Source organism: Panthera onca, chromosome B1 (assembly GCF_046562875.1).
Source record: "Panthera onca isolate mPanOnc1 chromosome B1, mPanOnc1 haplotype 2, whole genome shotgun sequence".
In the NCBI taxonomy this organism is placed as follows: Eukaryota; Metazoa; Chordata; class Mammalia; order Carnivora; family Felidae; genus Panthera; species Panthera onca.
The window spans coordinates 178,622,854-178,639,371 of record NC_138342.1 but is presented as its reverse complement, the minus strand read 5'-3'; the positions used below and the strand labels follow the sequence as shown (position 1 = coordinate 178,639,371).

At 45.6% G+C, this 16,518-nt stretch overlaps 2 protein-coding genes across 10 annotated transcripts in view; one reads left to right on the top strand and one right to left on the bottom strand.

Annotated features, from left to right (window-relative positions):
• The window catches only part of LOC144616102 (uncharacterized), an 88,924-nt gene extending 84,816 nt beyond the window's left edge, over positions 1 to 4,108 (top strand). For all 5 annotated transcript variants that reach the window (XR_014137644.1, XM_078445405.2, XM_078445404.2 and 2 more), the window contains one exon: positions 3,866 to 4,108. The gene's annotated coding sequence lies outside the window, so the exon portion shown is untranslated. The remainder of the gene's footprint in view (positions 1 to 3,865) is intronic.
• The window catches only part of LOC132691609 (low-density lipoprotein receptor-related protein 2-like), a 43,661-nt gene extending 27,143 nt beyond the window's left edge, over positions 1 to 16,518 (bottom strand). For 3 of the 5 annotated variants that reach the window (XM_060653121.3, XM_060653118.3, XM_060653125.3), the window contains exons 1-12: positions 13,658 to 16,518; positions 11,892 to 12,011; positions 11,208 to 11,447; positions 10,213 to 10,326; positions 8,858 to 8,977; positions 7,607 to 7,732; positions 6,826 to 7,029; positions 5,963 to 6,131; positions 5,501 to 5,669; positions 4,121 to 4,346; positions 3,189 to 3,314; positions 1,113 to 1,337 (exon numbers count right to left, since the gene is read on the bottom strand). In XM_060653121.3, coding sequence (XP_060509104.3) covers positions 1,113 to 1,337; positions 3,189 to 3,314; positions 4,121 to 4,346; positions 5,501 to 5,669; positions 5,963 to 6,131; positions 6,826 to 7,029; positions 7,607 to 7,732; positions 8,858 to 8,977; positions 10,213 to 10,326; positions 11,208 to 11,447; positions 11,892 to 12,011; positions 13,658 to 13,925 — 2,107 coding nt within the window. In that variant the 5' untranslated portion in view covers positions 13,926 to 16,518. The other 2 variants (XM_060653124.3, XM_060653126.3) reach the window with 2 other exon arrangements.

The following is a 16,518-nucleotide window of genomic DNA, read 5'->3' as shown; positions in this document are numbered from 1 at the left end:
AACTGCCAGTCTCCTAAAATTCCTTGATATAATCATTGTAACACTGAAACCTATTAGCTAAGATTAGCCAGTGGAGCAAAGGTGGCATTTTTAATTAAATGGGAAGAAATTTAAGGCCACAAGTTTCCTCAGACAGCCATCAGCTGTATTGCAAGATCACTGCCCGCTTCACTTTTAACTGAAAGTTCTCCAGGGCAGGTACCGGAAGTTGCAAGGCACCAGGCACTGTGCTTGCCCTCAGGACTCAGCAGAGTCCACTGCTCTGAAGGACGTCCCGGGAGCACGTCTTTCAGGACAGCACTGCTTGTAGTAAAGCTTATTGTTGGTACTTACAGTATGCAGGGAACATCCGGAAATCAAATTACTCACCCTAGAGCTCTAGCCTCAGTTCCTTTTTATAAAGTAGATGTTTGCCGTTAGGCAGAGCACAGGGCACTAAGCTTGGGGTGTAGCACCCAGGAGTGGGAGAGAAGAGAAAGTATATATTACCCTGGTAAGAAAATATCTTGCTAGTTCTCTCAGAAATCTGCATTGCAAATCACTTCTAAATTAGTGCAAGAAAAAAATCTGCATTGCAAAACTGAAGGATTTGAGGTCTATTTCTGTCCTACCCAAACTTAAGGCCAGGAAAATAGAATCTCAAAAAACTTACCACTGACCCCAGGATTTGCCAAATCATGGTAGCCTTTTAACAGTCTGCACAGCTCTCCTAAGCATAAGGGTAACTCTGATACTTCATATGTAAGTTAGTTTAAAACCATTCTTTTGGAGGTGCCTGGGTGGCTCAGTTGGTTGAGCGTCGACTTGCTCAGGTCATGATCTCACAGTTCGTGGGTTCGAGCCCCGCGTCGGGCTCTGTGCTGACAGCTCAGAGACTGGAGGCTGCTTCAGATTCTGTGTCTCCCTCTCTCTCTCTCTCTCTGCCCCTCCCCTGCTCTCACTCTGTCTGTCTCTCAAAAACAAACACTAAAAATAAAAAATATTCTTTGGCATTAAGATGGATTCAGATCAGGAATAGGTACCTTTTTTTTTTTTTTTTTTTTTTTTTTGGCTCTACTTAATTTTAGAGCCAGAAAATAAAGGGAAAAAGCCAAAATAGCCACCCAACTTACCTGTCCGCTCTGTCCAAATCTCTCGCTTTTCTCCCGAATAGCCAGTTGAGAAGAACAGACGTCCCTGGGCATTTGTCCAGTAGATGAGGTTTCTTTTCCAGTCAATATCCAGTAAATAGATGTTCCTAGGATGCTCTTGAACCAGGGTTCGCTCTATAGCAGTTCCCATAAAACCAACTTTCAACAAGTAGAGACGTTTGCCAGAAGAAAACACCACCTTTAACTCTACCAAGGGAAAGAGGAGATTTACTGTTTGGCCATTTGCTAGGTATGCCCAAATGCTCCCTTCTTGAGCAATCCCTCCAGCTGAGGTACACCTAGAAAGGGGTCTTACCAAGTTCGCTTCTGAGGCACACATACAACCCAAATGCCCTAGCTTTCTTAGAGAAGGGAGCCATTTGGGCAAATGAAGTGCTGATCAGCTTTCCCAAGGCACAAACCCTTTGGATTTTCTGCTGAAAGGTTCACACAGAAGCAGGAGGATTAGGGTTGGGGTGGTGCCCCATTTCATTCAGTAATGTCCTCGAATCATTGCTTGTGGCACTCAAGTCTCAGTAGAAAGAATTTTAAATTCAATTGCCCACTTAAAGAAAAGTTACTTGGGAACTTAACTGGATATATAATGTTCAAGGTACGATTTAAGCTCAAGTCCTGAGTCTGGCACAATAGTGTATTATATACACCATGAGTGCATTCAGTGGCTACCCCTGAGAATTGTGTTCTTTAAAGGTAGTTAGAACGTGAACATACTTATAGCATTTTTTTTAATTTTTATTAGTTTTCTTTATTTTTGAGAGGCAGAGAGAGAGATCGCAAGTGGGGGAAGGGCAGGGAGAGAGGGAGACAGAGAATCCGAAGCAGGCTCCAGGCTCTGAGCTGTCAGCACAGACCCCGATGCAGGGCCTGAACTCACGGACCATGAGATCATGACCTGGAGCTGAAGTCGGATGCTCAACCGATTGAGCCACCCAGGTGCCCCCACCATGTCTTCTTCTTAAAGCCTCAATGTTCTTTAGGAAAAAGTAACTTGGATAGAGGGGTTCAATGGAGCATGTAGCCTTAATATTTCAAAGACAAAACCAGCAGGAAGACTTTACGTTAACAATATTGACATAGACTCTCTGCTCACAAACAGAAGCCAGAACATATAATAGTTATAAGACTATGGAGGATTACTTTTCTTATACAACTTAAATTTTCTGGTAAAACTGAATGGTGTAAACTATGTTTTTCTAGTTTAAAAATCAATCAAGCCCAAATATCCACAGATTGATGAATGGATAAACCAAATGTAGTACAGATAAAATGGATTGTTATCCAGCCTTAAAAAGAAATTCTGGGGGCACCTGGGTGGCTAAGCGTCTGACTTCAGTTCGGCTCATGATCTCATGGCTCGTGAGTTCGAGCCCTGCATCAGGCTTTGTGCTAACAGCTCCGAGCCTGGAGCCCGCTTGGGATTTTGTGTCTCCCTCTCTCACGCTCGCTCTCTCTCTCTCTCTCTCTCTCTCTGCCCCTACCCTGCTCACGCTTTCTCCTTCAAAAATAAACAAACACTAAAAAAAATTTTTTTTTAATTCTAACACCTATTACAACATGTATGAACCTCAAAGGTATTATGCTAAGTGAAATAAGCCAGCAACGAAAGGGAAAATACTGTATGATTCCACTTAATGAGGTTCCTCAAATAGTCAAATTCATACGGACCGAAGGTAGAATGGTCGTCCAGGGGCAGGCAGAGGAGGAGAGGAAGGGGGAGTTATTGTTAAATGGGTACAAAATTTCAGTGTAGGAAGATGAAAACGTTCTGGAGATGGATGGTAGTGATGGCTGCAGAAAAATATGAACGTACCTAATGCTACTGAACTGTACACTTAGAAGTGGTTAAAATAGGAAGTTCTAGGTTATGGACTTTTAACACAACTTAAAAAACTAATCAAGATCTTTGAGAGTGAAACTTAACCACAGTAAGGTTGTCAGTGCAAAAGTGATTGATCCCAAAATGGAAGCCACGTTATTTCCAGGCCTACCATGGAATGTGACTCCCAGAGCCAAAACCATTTCACCCAGCATACTTACCACTACATGTACCAGAAGGTAAAAGAAACATTCCCTCTGGACAAACACACTTATAGCCCTTGGGATGGATGGGGGACAGGAGACATAAGTGGCTACAAGAGCCTGGAGCACATTCTGGGTATCTGCCTGTTGTAAAAGAGAAATAGATTAGATACAATTTCAGAATTCTCCATATACTAGTTCAAAACTGAAGACTCAAGGGGAATTAAGTTAGTTTTGCCTTAAGAGGAATCCCAGTATCCTTGTTTCCTTCTAGGTTAGGCATGCTGACCTTTAAACTCCCACAATCCCCTTTCAGATACTGGCAATTACTTATCCATGTTAAGCTCAAGCCAATAAAGCTTCAACCACCAGCATCTTCTCCCCCCAGAGTTAAGGCAAAATGCTGCCTAGTTCGCTTATAGGAAGACTCCTTTAGAAGTAAATAGTAGTCTAAGTTCTCTACTTTGGTTAGTCTCTCAGACACAGTAAGAACCATTATCTGAGTTGAATCTGACATATAATTGCCGATTGACAAAAGTTTTTAACTCCTACTCTTCTATAAATGGGATACTGGGCTTTCTTCAACTTTCTATCAAGAGCATAAAACTTTAAGGTCAACGACAACTAACGTGTCTGTGAGTAAGCTATTGTAGCCCTTATGTGAATAGCTTATTACCCCGTTTCATGTATTTCAGACTTCAAGAATCTGGTTACTACATTGGACTTGGACAAACCACAAGGTACATGCTTAGAAGGAGTTTCCCAGAAAAGGATTTTGCTCATTTTCTCTTATTTAGAAGTCCTATAGAATTCTGGAATAATACCCAGAACATTTTCCCTGCCTAAAAAAGTAGCAAGTTCCAAGAGCAGACCAAGGTAGTAATTTAGGCCATTTCTGTTTAGTGTACATTCTGATGCATTAGCATTTCAAAAGCAAGTCCTTGACATACCCTTGGGCTGCTGGGATTTGTGCAGGACAGAGAAAGCAGATATGGAAGCATTCAGCAGCACCACTCTCTCCTTTGGGGTGTGGGGTGAAGTGCGAAACAGCCGTATTTTATTTGCCCAGAAGAAAGAGTTCTCAAATACAGCTAGTCCTATTGGATTGTCACCTTCCAAGAAGATCTCAGGAAAGGTGTGCCTCCCACTGCCGTCCACGTTTACCGTCTCTATGGACTAAAGGGTTAGAGTCATGAGAGCAGTGTACCGTTAGCAAGAGATGCCGAGGTCAGTGCACCTCTTTCATGCACACTGATTAACATCTTCATGAGCTATCAACTTGACAGAGATGAAATCATCTTAGGATTCACGGAAGGTAACGCCAAACCCAGTGGTGCAACTGCATCTTGCACAAACCGGGTCACAGATAAGTTACAATAGTTACTTGTACAACATATTGTCTGCATCCAAACGTTGTGCCAAGTTCTTTCCCTACATTTTCCAATTGTCTTTTGAAGAAAAACATTTTAGCTGTTTTCAGAGAGGGCAACAGGAGCCCAAAGAGGTGCCATAAATTGCCAAAATCACAGCTGATGTGATAGGCTTAAAAATATGATTCCCCAGGGCACCTGGCTGGCTCGGTTGGTACAGCATGAAACTCTTGATCTCAGGATTGGGCCATACACTGGGTGTTGAGATTACTTAAAAAAAAAAAAAATTGACGTCTAAAAAAAAATGACTCCTAAGCCTATGCTTTTGGCCACCGTGTCATATTGGTCAGTTTGATGCTTCCAAAAATGACATTATACAAACTGTAATATTAAGACCTCGAAATAGGAATATAAGTAAGTACTAAGTACTTAACTATGTTATTTCAAGGAGGTGGTCTGCCATCTTAAAAGGTTTTACATCCTAGGCATGACACAGAATATGCCCTATACTACCAGTGCCAAGTTTGACTGCAGTATTTAAGAAAGTCACAATAGGGGCACCTGGGTGGCTCAGTTGGTTAAGTGACTCTTGATTTCAGCTCAGATCGTGATCTCACGGTCATGGGACCAAGCCCTGCATCAGACACCGCACTGAGCATGGAGCCTGCTTGGGATTCTCTCTCCGCCACTCTCTCTGCCCCTCCCCATTCCCTCTCTCTCTTTTCAATAAACCTAAGGAAAAAAAAAAAAGGAAGTCACACCAAGTCTCCCAACCTATGTTGTTATCGTCAGACTCTACCTAAAGATACTGTGCAATCCTAGCTCGCTTCTCTCCGTTTTCACAGCCAGAAGTATTTCACAGTGTCGATGCAAGACCAAAGAGAACTTCGCAGTTACCCACAGTCATACCAAGACCCAGGTTTAACGGTTTATCTTCTCTCCCGGACCTATTTCCAGTACCTCTTTATAGTCACTGATCCAGTAAAGCCTGCCAGTCACGTGGTCGAGTGTCAGTCCTACAGGCTCCTCCATGTTTACAGCTGCGAGCACCTTCCTATCCGAGCCATCCATCCCTGCAGTCTCAATAGTTCTCATGCCTTTCTCACCACGATTTACCCAATACAAGGACCTGAGAAAAGTAAAAGGGGCAAGATGTTAACAGTCCCCTCCACTGAACAGCCAGGTCCCCTTAGCTCTCTTGTACAGGTCCCAGATCACCACACTGCTAAGAATGCAGGAGATTTCTGCCCTCAGACTCAATAGACTGAAAAGTTGGGCCTCATAACATTCGATTTAGGCTTTAAACTCAAGATTTTTTTTTTTGGAGCAAATAGGTTGAAAAAGTTGAAGTGTTCTCTTATCAACTTAAACTTCTAAGATAACCAATGATTTGGGATATAGTCTCAAAGAAACACTACTTACTTCTTTGTGGGAAACACGATGAGCTGCTCTGGCACCAGATCCTTTTCCAAGATTTTGACGTAGCCTCTGCCATCACTTAAACCAGCACAGATGACCCTTGCGAAGCTGCTCGCCCAATACAACTGTCCCGTGAACCAGTCCAAAGAGACACTGTTCACCGTTTTAAGTTCTGGGGATACAGGAGACAGTGTTCTGTTCCCACAGATTTGGACCGAACTTGTCTACATGTTCTGATTTCAAGCTACACAATGAGGCAAATAGGACACAGGGAAGGAGGGCCAGAGATGTGCTATGTCCAATATGCAGTGTGCAGCAGGGAAAGAGAAAGATCTTAGCAGAAACATAACCAAGAAATCGAAGAGAATGCAACCTCAGTTTGGGGCACTATCTATTACAGAAGTCTCAGGTGCATTGTTAGGAACTGTACCTCTTAACCACTCGCAGAGGATTTCTGGGCACCCAGGACAATGCTAAGCACTTCCGCACATGTACCAACTCTGGTTTAACCCCCACACTTACCCAATGAAGCAAGTGCTATTCCCTTCATCTTACAGACGGTGGTTCAAAGGAGTTAGCAACTTGCTCAAAGTCACATACCTAGTAATAGAGTGGAGACAAACCTTGGCCTGAGCCCACATCCCCAAACTTTCTGGACTACTTAACAGTGACTTCATTCTCCAGTTGGACTCTACCAAAGCTCCCATGGAGCCAAATTAGATAGTCTTATCTCAAATCGGGACTGTACAAACTCTCATGATTCCCAAGGAAGTCACAGAAGATGTCCAGATGAGTAACACAGGCTGCTTATACTCTGTTGATGTGGCTTTAAGAAGCTATAGGGTTCTTCACGTCAAGAAATATACCTGGATAGAGAAGAACTGAGTTTGGCTTCCCAAGGACAAACACATTTAAGATTCCGTCCACCCAAAAGTACATGCTTCTCTCAAGATCATATGCAACGGAAGTAGGCCTCGATTTTATAGGTACAAGAGGTTCGTAGATGCCTGTTCTTCGATCCAGGACACCAAGTTCTCGATCTGCTGCTATAAGAATTTTAACAGCATCATCTGTAATAGAATTGGAAAAGGAGTAGTGACACATTCCTTTGAAACTTACTTTCATGCCATTCTCTTTAACCAAAGAAGCTGTCTCTGCTGAAATGCACTTACCCTGAAGTCTGGACTCAGGAGTGTCCAGAGGAGATCTAGGGGACCACCTTAAGTCTTAATTCCTCCTCTAAACTCCAACACATTCAAACTAATCTTTGGAATCTCTTGGCCCATTTGATTTCAGATTCAGCCCTTCCCCCAACCCTAAACGGACGTCCTCTCTATGCCTCATACACAGAAGCCAAATAAATGAACTGTCCCATCCTTAAAGAAACACAGGCCCAGTTAAGATTTTATCAGTGGGGTCCCTGGAGCCCCTAGGTGTATAGCCTAGAGGATACGTCATTTTAAAGACACTTAATAGCAACTGAAACTCAAATTGGCCAAGGAATGTTGTCATAGCAGCTTCTTTATGGAAAGAATAAAGTCTTCTCTAATACTAGACCCTAAAGGGAATCACCCATAGTATTTCTATCTATAATTACTGCTAAGGGCACAGCAAGAGCTAGGCTTTACTTAGGGTCTCAGAGCTCACCTGTAACTCGACAACTGGTACCATTGTAGAGCTGGTGACCTTGAATACATTCACAGGAGTAAGAGCCTGGTGTGTTGTGACACAGCTGGCCACAAGGACTGTAGGCCTTGGAGCACTCATCTAGATCTAATGAGAGACAGTTGTAAGTCAGAGATGACCAAGGAGCAATCCCTTGAGTATTTTTGTTCCTTTGAGCTACTTTTCAGACGCTCACTGGACACGTATTATGTGGAAACCACTGCACTGGGTGCTGGGACAGACAGTCCCTGCCTCTGTTGAACTGCCATCCACATAAGTGTAATTCAGCAGAAACATCAATATAGAGACCCCAGAAGATGGATCTAGGTTGCCCTAACAACATTCTTGGGGGTGTTGCTGATTCAGAATGAATGGTAAGATGTGGAAAAACAAAGACTTGTGCACTGCTGGTGGGAAAAATCAAATGGGCCGCCCCTGTGGAAAATAGTTGGATGGTTCCTCAAGTTAAACAGACTTGACCACATGATACAACGATTCCACTTCTGACATATACCCAAGAGTATTGAAAGCAGGGATTCAGACATCTGCACACCAATGTTCGTAGCATTGTCCACAATCGCCAAAAGGTAGAAACCGTGGAAGTGTCCATCAACAGATGGATAAACAAAATGAGACATATACACACAATGAAATATTATTTGGACTTAAGGTTTTGGGGGGCCTGGGTGGCTCAGTTAAGTGCCCGACTCTTGGTTTTAGCTCATGTCATGATCTCACCATTTGTGAGATCAGGCCCCACATCGGGCTCTGCATGGACAGCACAGAGCCTGCTTGGGATTCTCTCTCTCCCCTACTCTCTCTCTCGCTCTCTACCCCTCCCCCACTCATGTTCGCTCTCAAAATAAACTTAAAAAAAAAAAGATTCTGACACATGCTAGGACATGGATGAACCTTAACAACATGCTAAGTGAAATAAGCCAGACACACAAGGACATTTACCACATGATCATATTTAGATGCAGGACTAGAACAGGCCAATTCATAGAGACAGGAAGCCGATAGAGGTTTCCAGGGATTGGGGACAGAGTTATTATGTCACAGGTATGGAGAGTTGCTGTTGGGAGGATGACAAAGTTCTGGAGATGGACAGTGGTGATGTTTGCACATGCTGAGGCCACTGGAGTATACACTTAATGATTAAGTTGGTGTATTTTATATCATATCCATCATCCTGCAATAAAAACTTTGAAGATGAGCCAAATGAATGCTGACCTGCACAGCTCTGAGCGTCCGGCTGTAATTGCCACCCGGCTCCACACGAACATTGGACTCCCCAGTATGTGTCCCTGCACTGCCCCTCACAGCCCCCGTTGGCCAGAGAGCAGTTTTTACCTGGTAGAGACAGGGCAGCAGTCAGGACGGCTTAACACGGTACAGATCAAACATTTCATAAACCGTTGTGTTACAAACCCCCACACTGTGTAAGGGCCATATGACTGTTTTGACCCTGCTCCCTGACCTAGGAATGTGGAGGCTTTGGGAAAAGACCAGAAGACAGGGAAAGCTAGGAAACTTGGAGCAGAGGAAAGGAATTTTTAGGTGGACAGTCCGGACAATTTCAAATGTTGGCATATTGTTCCGCCCACAGAGGGGCCAGCAACCTCTTCCTTAATTTCTCCAGAAATGTGGGTGGTCAGGACCCTTGCCTCAGGAAGCTTTATAGCAGTTTATTAATTTCAGTGAATTATCTACACAGGACCAGAAGCCTGTGCTTTGTCCCACTGTTTATGCTTTTACGATTTTACTTGTTCCTTTAGTAGAAAGCTGCTTTCACAGCCTTTAGCAGCACTAAAGAGGTTTCATTATACACATCTAATACCAGATTTGAGGAGGAAATAAGACAGATGACAAAGTGCCTGGGGTCAGGTGCCCCCTCTCCCTCCACAACAACTTGAATCAACAGTGATTTTTATAGTGAGAACTGCAAGGTATTAAAGTTTGAGAGGCGCCTGAATCGCTCAGTCAGTTAAGCGTCTGACTTCAGGTCACGATCTCACAGTTCATGAGTCTGAGCCCCACATCAGGTTCTCTGCTGTCAGTGTGGAGCCCGTTTTGATCCTCTGTCCCCCTCTCTTTGCCCCTGCCCCGCTCTTGCTCTTTCAAAAACAAGTAAACATTCAAAAAAAAAAAAAAGTTTGAGTTGCTTCCCTCAGTAGTTTCCATCCTCACCAGGAAAGTCTTCCTAAGTCTTTCTTCAGTTAAATCCTTAGAGAATTCACCATATGGTCTTGAACACACGATGTGCTTCTCAGTAGCAAAGTATGCGTTACTCCAGAATTTTAGGAGCCATGTGGTTTGGGGTATTTAGCTAGTCTATTTCCCTAAAGCCATAACAGGAGAAGAACTCTCAAAGTTTCATGGCACAAGTAACATTGGCTCAAACTCGGGAGACCAAAACCAAGGCTTGGAACCTGTAACCTGGGATGGAGCCGTCACTGAAGGATTAATAGGTGTTTTAGTCCACGCGTTCCCAGAGTGTAGACCCTATGATTACCAAGCAGCACTGGCTTACTTGGTCCGATCCTCCCCACTCCTGCATCGGGCCAACCCAGCAACGGGGTCCTCACCGCATGTAGCGGGCTCATCGGTACCATCTGCGCAGTCTGCTTCCCCGTCACACATCAGGGATTCCAGGATGCATTTCCCTTCATCACACCTCACAGTGCCTTCTGGACAGGAAGCTGTGGAGGCAGGAAAGCATTCTTTTCTGACAGCACTGGGGGGAAGGGGTGATAGAAACACTTATTACAGTAAGGTGGCCGCAGTATTTCTAGAACCCAAAGCAAGTCTAGGTAGGAAAGGATGTTGTGTCATTTGAAGCAGGGTTTTCAGGGAACTGGGACTTAAGACTTGATAACAAGGATGTTATGCCACTTGGGCACTGGACTGAAAGAATATTGAATTTGAATTCAATTAGCATTAAGTAGTTCCAATTGAAATGGTGTTACAGTGAGTTAACACGCGTCCTAAAGGAAGACTCTTCTTAAGCCAGTTTAAACATTACAAAAATGTTAGAATCTGAATATATTCAATACTGCAGATTTAATCCTGGAAAGACTGAAGTAGGATTGGGATTTACTGAGAATCTGGAGTTTCTACCACATTGTTGGGGGCGGTGGGGGGGAGGGTGTAGAGAAAAGGAACGTAATACTCATCAAGTGCTTTGTAAGGCAGGGCAGTTGGGGGGGGGGGGGGGAATCCTCTTTTAATGAGAAATTTTCCTCTCCCGTCTTCACTACACCAGGACGGGAGGCACCTGTTAGGAGACTGCCTTCATAAGCCGGTGCTCGGGTGTTCTGTGCATTGGCCACGTCGAGTAGTGGAAACATTCGAGGCAACGCTCAGAGCGTCCACCACAGAGCTATTATTTGAGCACTGCTTTAGGTTTCCATGGATAACTAAATCTCGGTTATTGCTAGGAAACATCCTGTTTTTAGATATAGGATGGAAGTCTCGGTCACAGGAATGAAACGCAGCTTGCAGAAAGCGGCCCACATGGTACAGCCTTCCCCTTTAAACGAAAGGCCAAGGCCGGGGGAGGTGGGCGGGGCGGGGGACTCACCACAGGCTTCCTCATCGGAGGAGTCACCGCAGTCATTGACGCCGTTGCACTTCCAGCTATCCATGACACACACCTTGTTCCTGCACTGCCACTGCCCGGCCAGGCAACGGTTCGGGGAGCACGGTGCTTCGTCAAGCCCGTCGCCGCAGTCCTTGTGCACGTCACAGAGCTCCCAAGCATCACGACACCGAGAATTTCCCGGACACTGGATTTTTCGGCCAGGACATGCTGTTGGTATCTCTGTCAAAGGCAGGAGTGGGCTCGGGGGGGCAGCGCCCCTGAACTTGCTTGTTCATTCAGGTTTACTCAGGTATTTATGGTCTGCTTACAGACCATAGGTATTGCTCGTTTATTCAGGTATTTATGGTCTGCTCGTGGATTTGGTCTATAGAAAACCCAGAACTGAAAGGGATGGTAGTGATTAGCGGTGTGGCCCCAACTTTGTATACTCAAGTTCATCCCAGAGGAGTTTAAAAAGGCAACGGAGGCAAGAATCTTTTAGGTCATTTTGCAAAAATACAGAAGTGGATAAAACGTCCCCTATAATAACGGAGACCATATCTGGAGTGAGCCCGTGTGGCATGAGGCTGTTTAGTGACTTGTGTGTTACGCTCAATCCTGTGGAGGTTCCTCGATGCCGCAGACACAGAGAATACATGTGAAGATACACGAAGTTGTACGTACCACAGTTAACCTCATCGGAGCCATCCAAGCAGTCTCCGGTACCGTCACAGAGCCAGCTAATAGAAATACATTTCCCGTCATCACACTGCCAGGCCTGAGGATGTCCACTGCATACTTCCTCTGCAGGCCAGGGGCGGTATTCGGGGGCAGAAAGGAAGAGGTGTTTGTCAGGGCACACGCAGCTTTTAAATTTGGGTTTCATATTAAGTCTTGTCATTGGCAAAAGAATAATTAATTCCTGATTCGCCACTGAGTCAATCCTGAACTTGCCTGTCCTTTTCAGGTTATCCTTAAGAACACATTGTACCCCGGCCTCAGGGGTAATCACCTAGCAGCCCGATAAAGCTTATGCTCCCCAACATGCTTCTAGAACACAGTTGTCCGGTAAAGCCTGTTGTGACTACAGAAGAGTGTTTTGGACCTATGCTGCCCCAAATGGTAGTCACCAGTCTCCTGTAGCTGTGGAGCAACTGTAATGTGACTTGTATGATAAAGGAACTGTATTTATTTAAATAAATTTAAATCTTCACATGTGGGGGACACCTGGGTGGCTCAGTCAGTTAAGCATCCGACTCTTGATTTTGGCTCAGGTCCTGATCTTGTAGTTCGTGAGTTCAAGCCCTGCATCGGGCTCCACACTGACAGTGTGGAACCTGCTTGGGATTCTCTCTCTCTCTCTCTCTCTCTCTCTCTCTCCCTTTTCCCCTACCGCACTCACTCACTCTCTCATGCTCTCTCTCGCTCTCAAAATAAACTTTAAAAAAATCTTCATGTGTGGCTAATGGCCACTGTAGTGGACAGTACAGTTTTACAAGTTCACTTCTTCAAACCCCTTTGGTGTTTGAGACTATATCAAGAACTCAGACAACCTGGAGACTGTTAGTTTGGGGTTTAATTAGATCTTCAAATACTTCGAAGTATGCCTTTGGGCAAGTAAACCTGGAGAAGTGGGGTGAAGTATATGGGGGAGCAGAGCACAAGGCATTGATGCAAGTATGAAATGTAATTCTAACCTGCCCTATTACAGGTTTTCACACCAAAGGTTTCACATTAAATTAGTTACAGTAAGTGACCAGTCCAGGAATGTGCATGTGGGGTACAGAAAAGGAGTACAGCGCTCTCCAAGTTCTTTGCGGGGTGGGGGGGAGTTCCTCTTTTAATGAGGAATTTTTTCCCTCCATATTTACCACACAAGGATGAGAGGCATCTGTTAAGAGGCTCTCCTCATCTATAGGTGTTCAGGTGTCCCTTCTGGGGCTGGGAGCACTCTTAGCACAGAGCCGTTTGAGCTTTATTTCAGGAAGACATTTACCAAGTAGCTAACTTGGCTTCTATTGGTTTTGTAGTTTTCTTTATACTCAATTTGTAAAGATATCTTTTAGTTGAACAAAATCCCTAAGCAAAGCTGAACTAACTTACTGTATATATTTACAAGTAATTGTGTGCGCTGAGGTCTGCCAAGGTTTCCTATACAGGAATCTGTATGATTGCAGTTTCAGGAACTGCCACATGCTTCAGCCAGAATTTAAGGCGAGAAGCCAGACTTTTGCTGGGTTTTCTATCCCAACCAGCCCTCCACACTCATTTTGATAATAATGCTACCAACACCTACATCCCTAGGCTTACCAACTGAAAGCCTGCAACAATCCAGAAGGCCCAACATTTCCGGATACCCCCTAAGAGGGAAAACCACCAAACCTGGCACCGTCAGCCAGGCAACAGCCCAAGGGCCCATCTAGGAGTCCAGACACGGGGAGGCCGCTCACCACACTGCTCATCAGTTCCGTCGGGGCACTCTCGCTCTCCGTTGCAGAGCCAGGCCACGGGAATGCACCTTTCCCCACAGGCAGCTTGCCTCGTCATGTTGCACCTCACTTGGTCTACGTTGGATGAAAAAAAGCAAATCCGTGAGAGTTCCTGGCTACGTTGGCTACAAGGGAGCACCTTTTCGTGGTAAGCTGCCGTCAAGAGGTCATTCAGAAGGCCTTCCGTCAACTCATACTCAGGAAGACACTTGGGGGGATTCAGTATCATAAAATCGCATATGACTTCTGCAGTCGTTACTACATCGGAAATAGTTCTTCAGGTGGTATAAAGTTGGGGAACTGCCATCGCCTGTCCCCATTAGAATAAGGGGCTGGCGTGCGCTCTGCTCAAAGAGACACAGGCACTGCTTTCGCTCCGGTTCCGTCTTAAACAATCAGTATGAATAGTTGCACATTTAGAAGTCCAAGTTCAAAGACGGCACTCTAGTTTACTTTTAAGCATGTGCAGACACATCCGAAAATTAGATTAGCATTGCGGGTCCCTACATACTATCTTGATAAGAATGCCTCTCATAGGCTGGTTATAAGCATTTGTTAAGTCTTCAGTTATCTGCAGGAGATTGATTTACACTCTCAGTTTTGTTCAAGTTATGAACTTGTGTTTGTCAACCTTGAATGATTAATGGTCAAAAATCAGCCTGTTATAGAATGTGGTCCCCAGAGGGAGGCTCCAGGAAGGCCTGATTATACTTAGTTTATTATGCTGTCATAACTTTGAAAAAGAAAGAGCCAGCCTTTGGTTCCTAGAAAAGATGAGCCACATGGCCCATACGAGAAGCCTCTGCAAGATGCACTGAAAACCCTGTGCAGTCCTACTCCCTGGGACAATTTCAATATGGAATGGAAAGTGGTGCAAAGTTGTGTAATGGAAGTTGACAACAGAAGGTCGTTGTGTAGACCACAGCTTCTTTGTTAAGGGACCATTTCATAGTCTTACTTGTATCCCTCTAACATAGCGATTTTAGCATAGCTACTCAAGGTATGGTTTTTTTTTAAAGCTGACTGGCAAAAAATATTTTAATGAAATATTTAGAAAGTATTGGTTACTAATGGGTAGCTAACAACTTTGCCGATGACTCACATACCATCCAGGCAATCTTACTTAGCTTAACCCAAACCACTGAGAGCAAGTGATGTTACCAACCGCTAATATGGGAGCACAGACTCAGCTGTCAGACTACACAGGTTGGCATTTCAGTGAAACCGCTTACTAACAATAGGACCTTGGGAGAGTCACTTCCTCTCTTTGGATCTCGGTTTTCTGGTCTATAGAAGGAGACTACTAAATAAGTGATCAGAAGAGGAAGAGTCAGAGATGAAACGACCACAAAGCCACTTGGCACAGTATACCCACCATATAAATCGTCATAAAGTGTTAACTCTTTTGCTGCCTCTTCCAGCAGATCCTTCCAGAAGGATCCCAGTTAGGGGTTCAGTCAGCTCTCAGAGACTCATACTGCCAGGTGAGTCACACCTTGAACAATACGGTGCTCTGGTGCTTCTCAGTTTCGAGACCATGTGTGCATCGAGATTCTACACATCTACAGATGCATCTCAAAACATTACTTTTCACTTATGTAGACGCTTGCTGTGAATGAATACGACACTTATTAATATTTTTACTTCTATATTAATTTTAGGGTAGCTTTCTCATAGTCTGTCAATACACAAAGTACAATGATCCCATGCTATTCTAAAACGGACATCCTAAAGAGGTCTTCATGCCAGAGGGCCTTGGTAACCACTGCTTAGTAAAAAACCCAAGTAACTTAAAACGTTCTCCAGGAGTGGTACAAAAAGACCACCCAGAGCAAAGGCTTCTCATCCCTGCAGAGATGCTCTGCCAGGTTAGGCAAAAATCTTGTGGGTGAGAATCCCTCCTGGAAGACAGAGAACTCAGTTAAGTGGTACCTCCTCCGAACTAGTTAACAGCACCTTGACCAGGAGTCTGCGCGAGTTAAAATGACCAGCCTTCAATCTATGAGGGCCAGTAACCAGGACCTGTCAAGAGATCAGCATGCCGGCAGGCCGGGCGGTTTGACAAACGCTGGGCACCTCCTACACCTGGCTAAGCCACCAACCAGTCGCCCAGCCAGCCACCATCTGGGAACTGTGGGTGTCTCAGTCACCCTGGGACACGGATTCAGCTCTCCTCTGCCTTGGGGTCTGCCTAAACCGAGAGGTACCAACAAGTGCTGCAGGAAGTCGCTTCCTAACCGCACCTCCGGCCCAAGCCCCGTCCCCCCACTCCACCCCCGCCCCGGGGTGGGGGGGGGGGTGCTGTTTCCGGAGGGACTTACCTCTTCCCCAGGCCCCGGGCCTCCACCAGGCTGAATCTGCTGCCTGGGGAACCCTGAGCGAGGGTCCCATCAGAGACCAGGGCTGCAAAGCGGATCCCACTTGGCCACGACACGGAGAGGGGTGGGGGGAATTGGAGGGGGGGAGAAGAAGGTGCGCCCTGCACTCAGTGTGCAGAGAGCTCGCTCCCACACGCTTGGGGTGGGATGAAGGAAAGACGCCGAGTTTGACCGCTGTGCCCACCTCCTCTTCCACCCACTGGGCAGGCGGGGAAGGAGGAAAGGGCAGAGAAGCAGGGGGCCCCGCGACTCAGCCGGCGGCCCCTCCAGAATGCCGGACTTCACCCTCCTCTGTGGAAGGTCACTGCAGGAGCGGGGCGGGGGGGGGGGGGTGCTTCGCGCACACCAGCGAGGGTGCCCCAAGCTCTCCTCCCGCCCCTGCAGCGCCTCGCAGCCCGCCACCCCTGCACGCTGCCGTCCCTTCCAGGACGCCCTGCCGCGCGA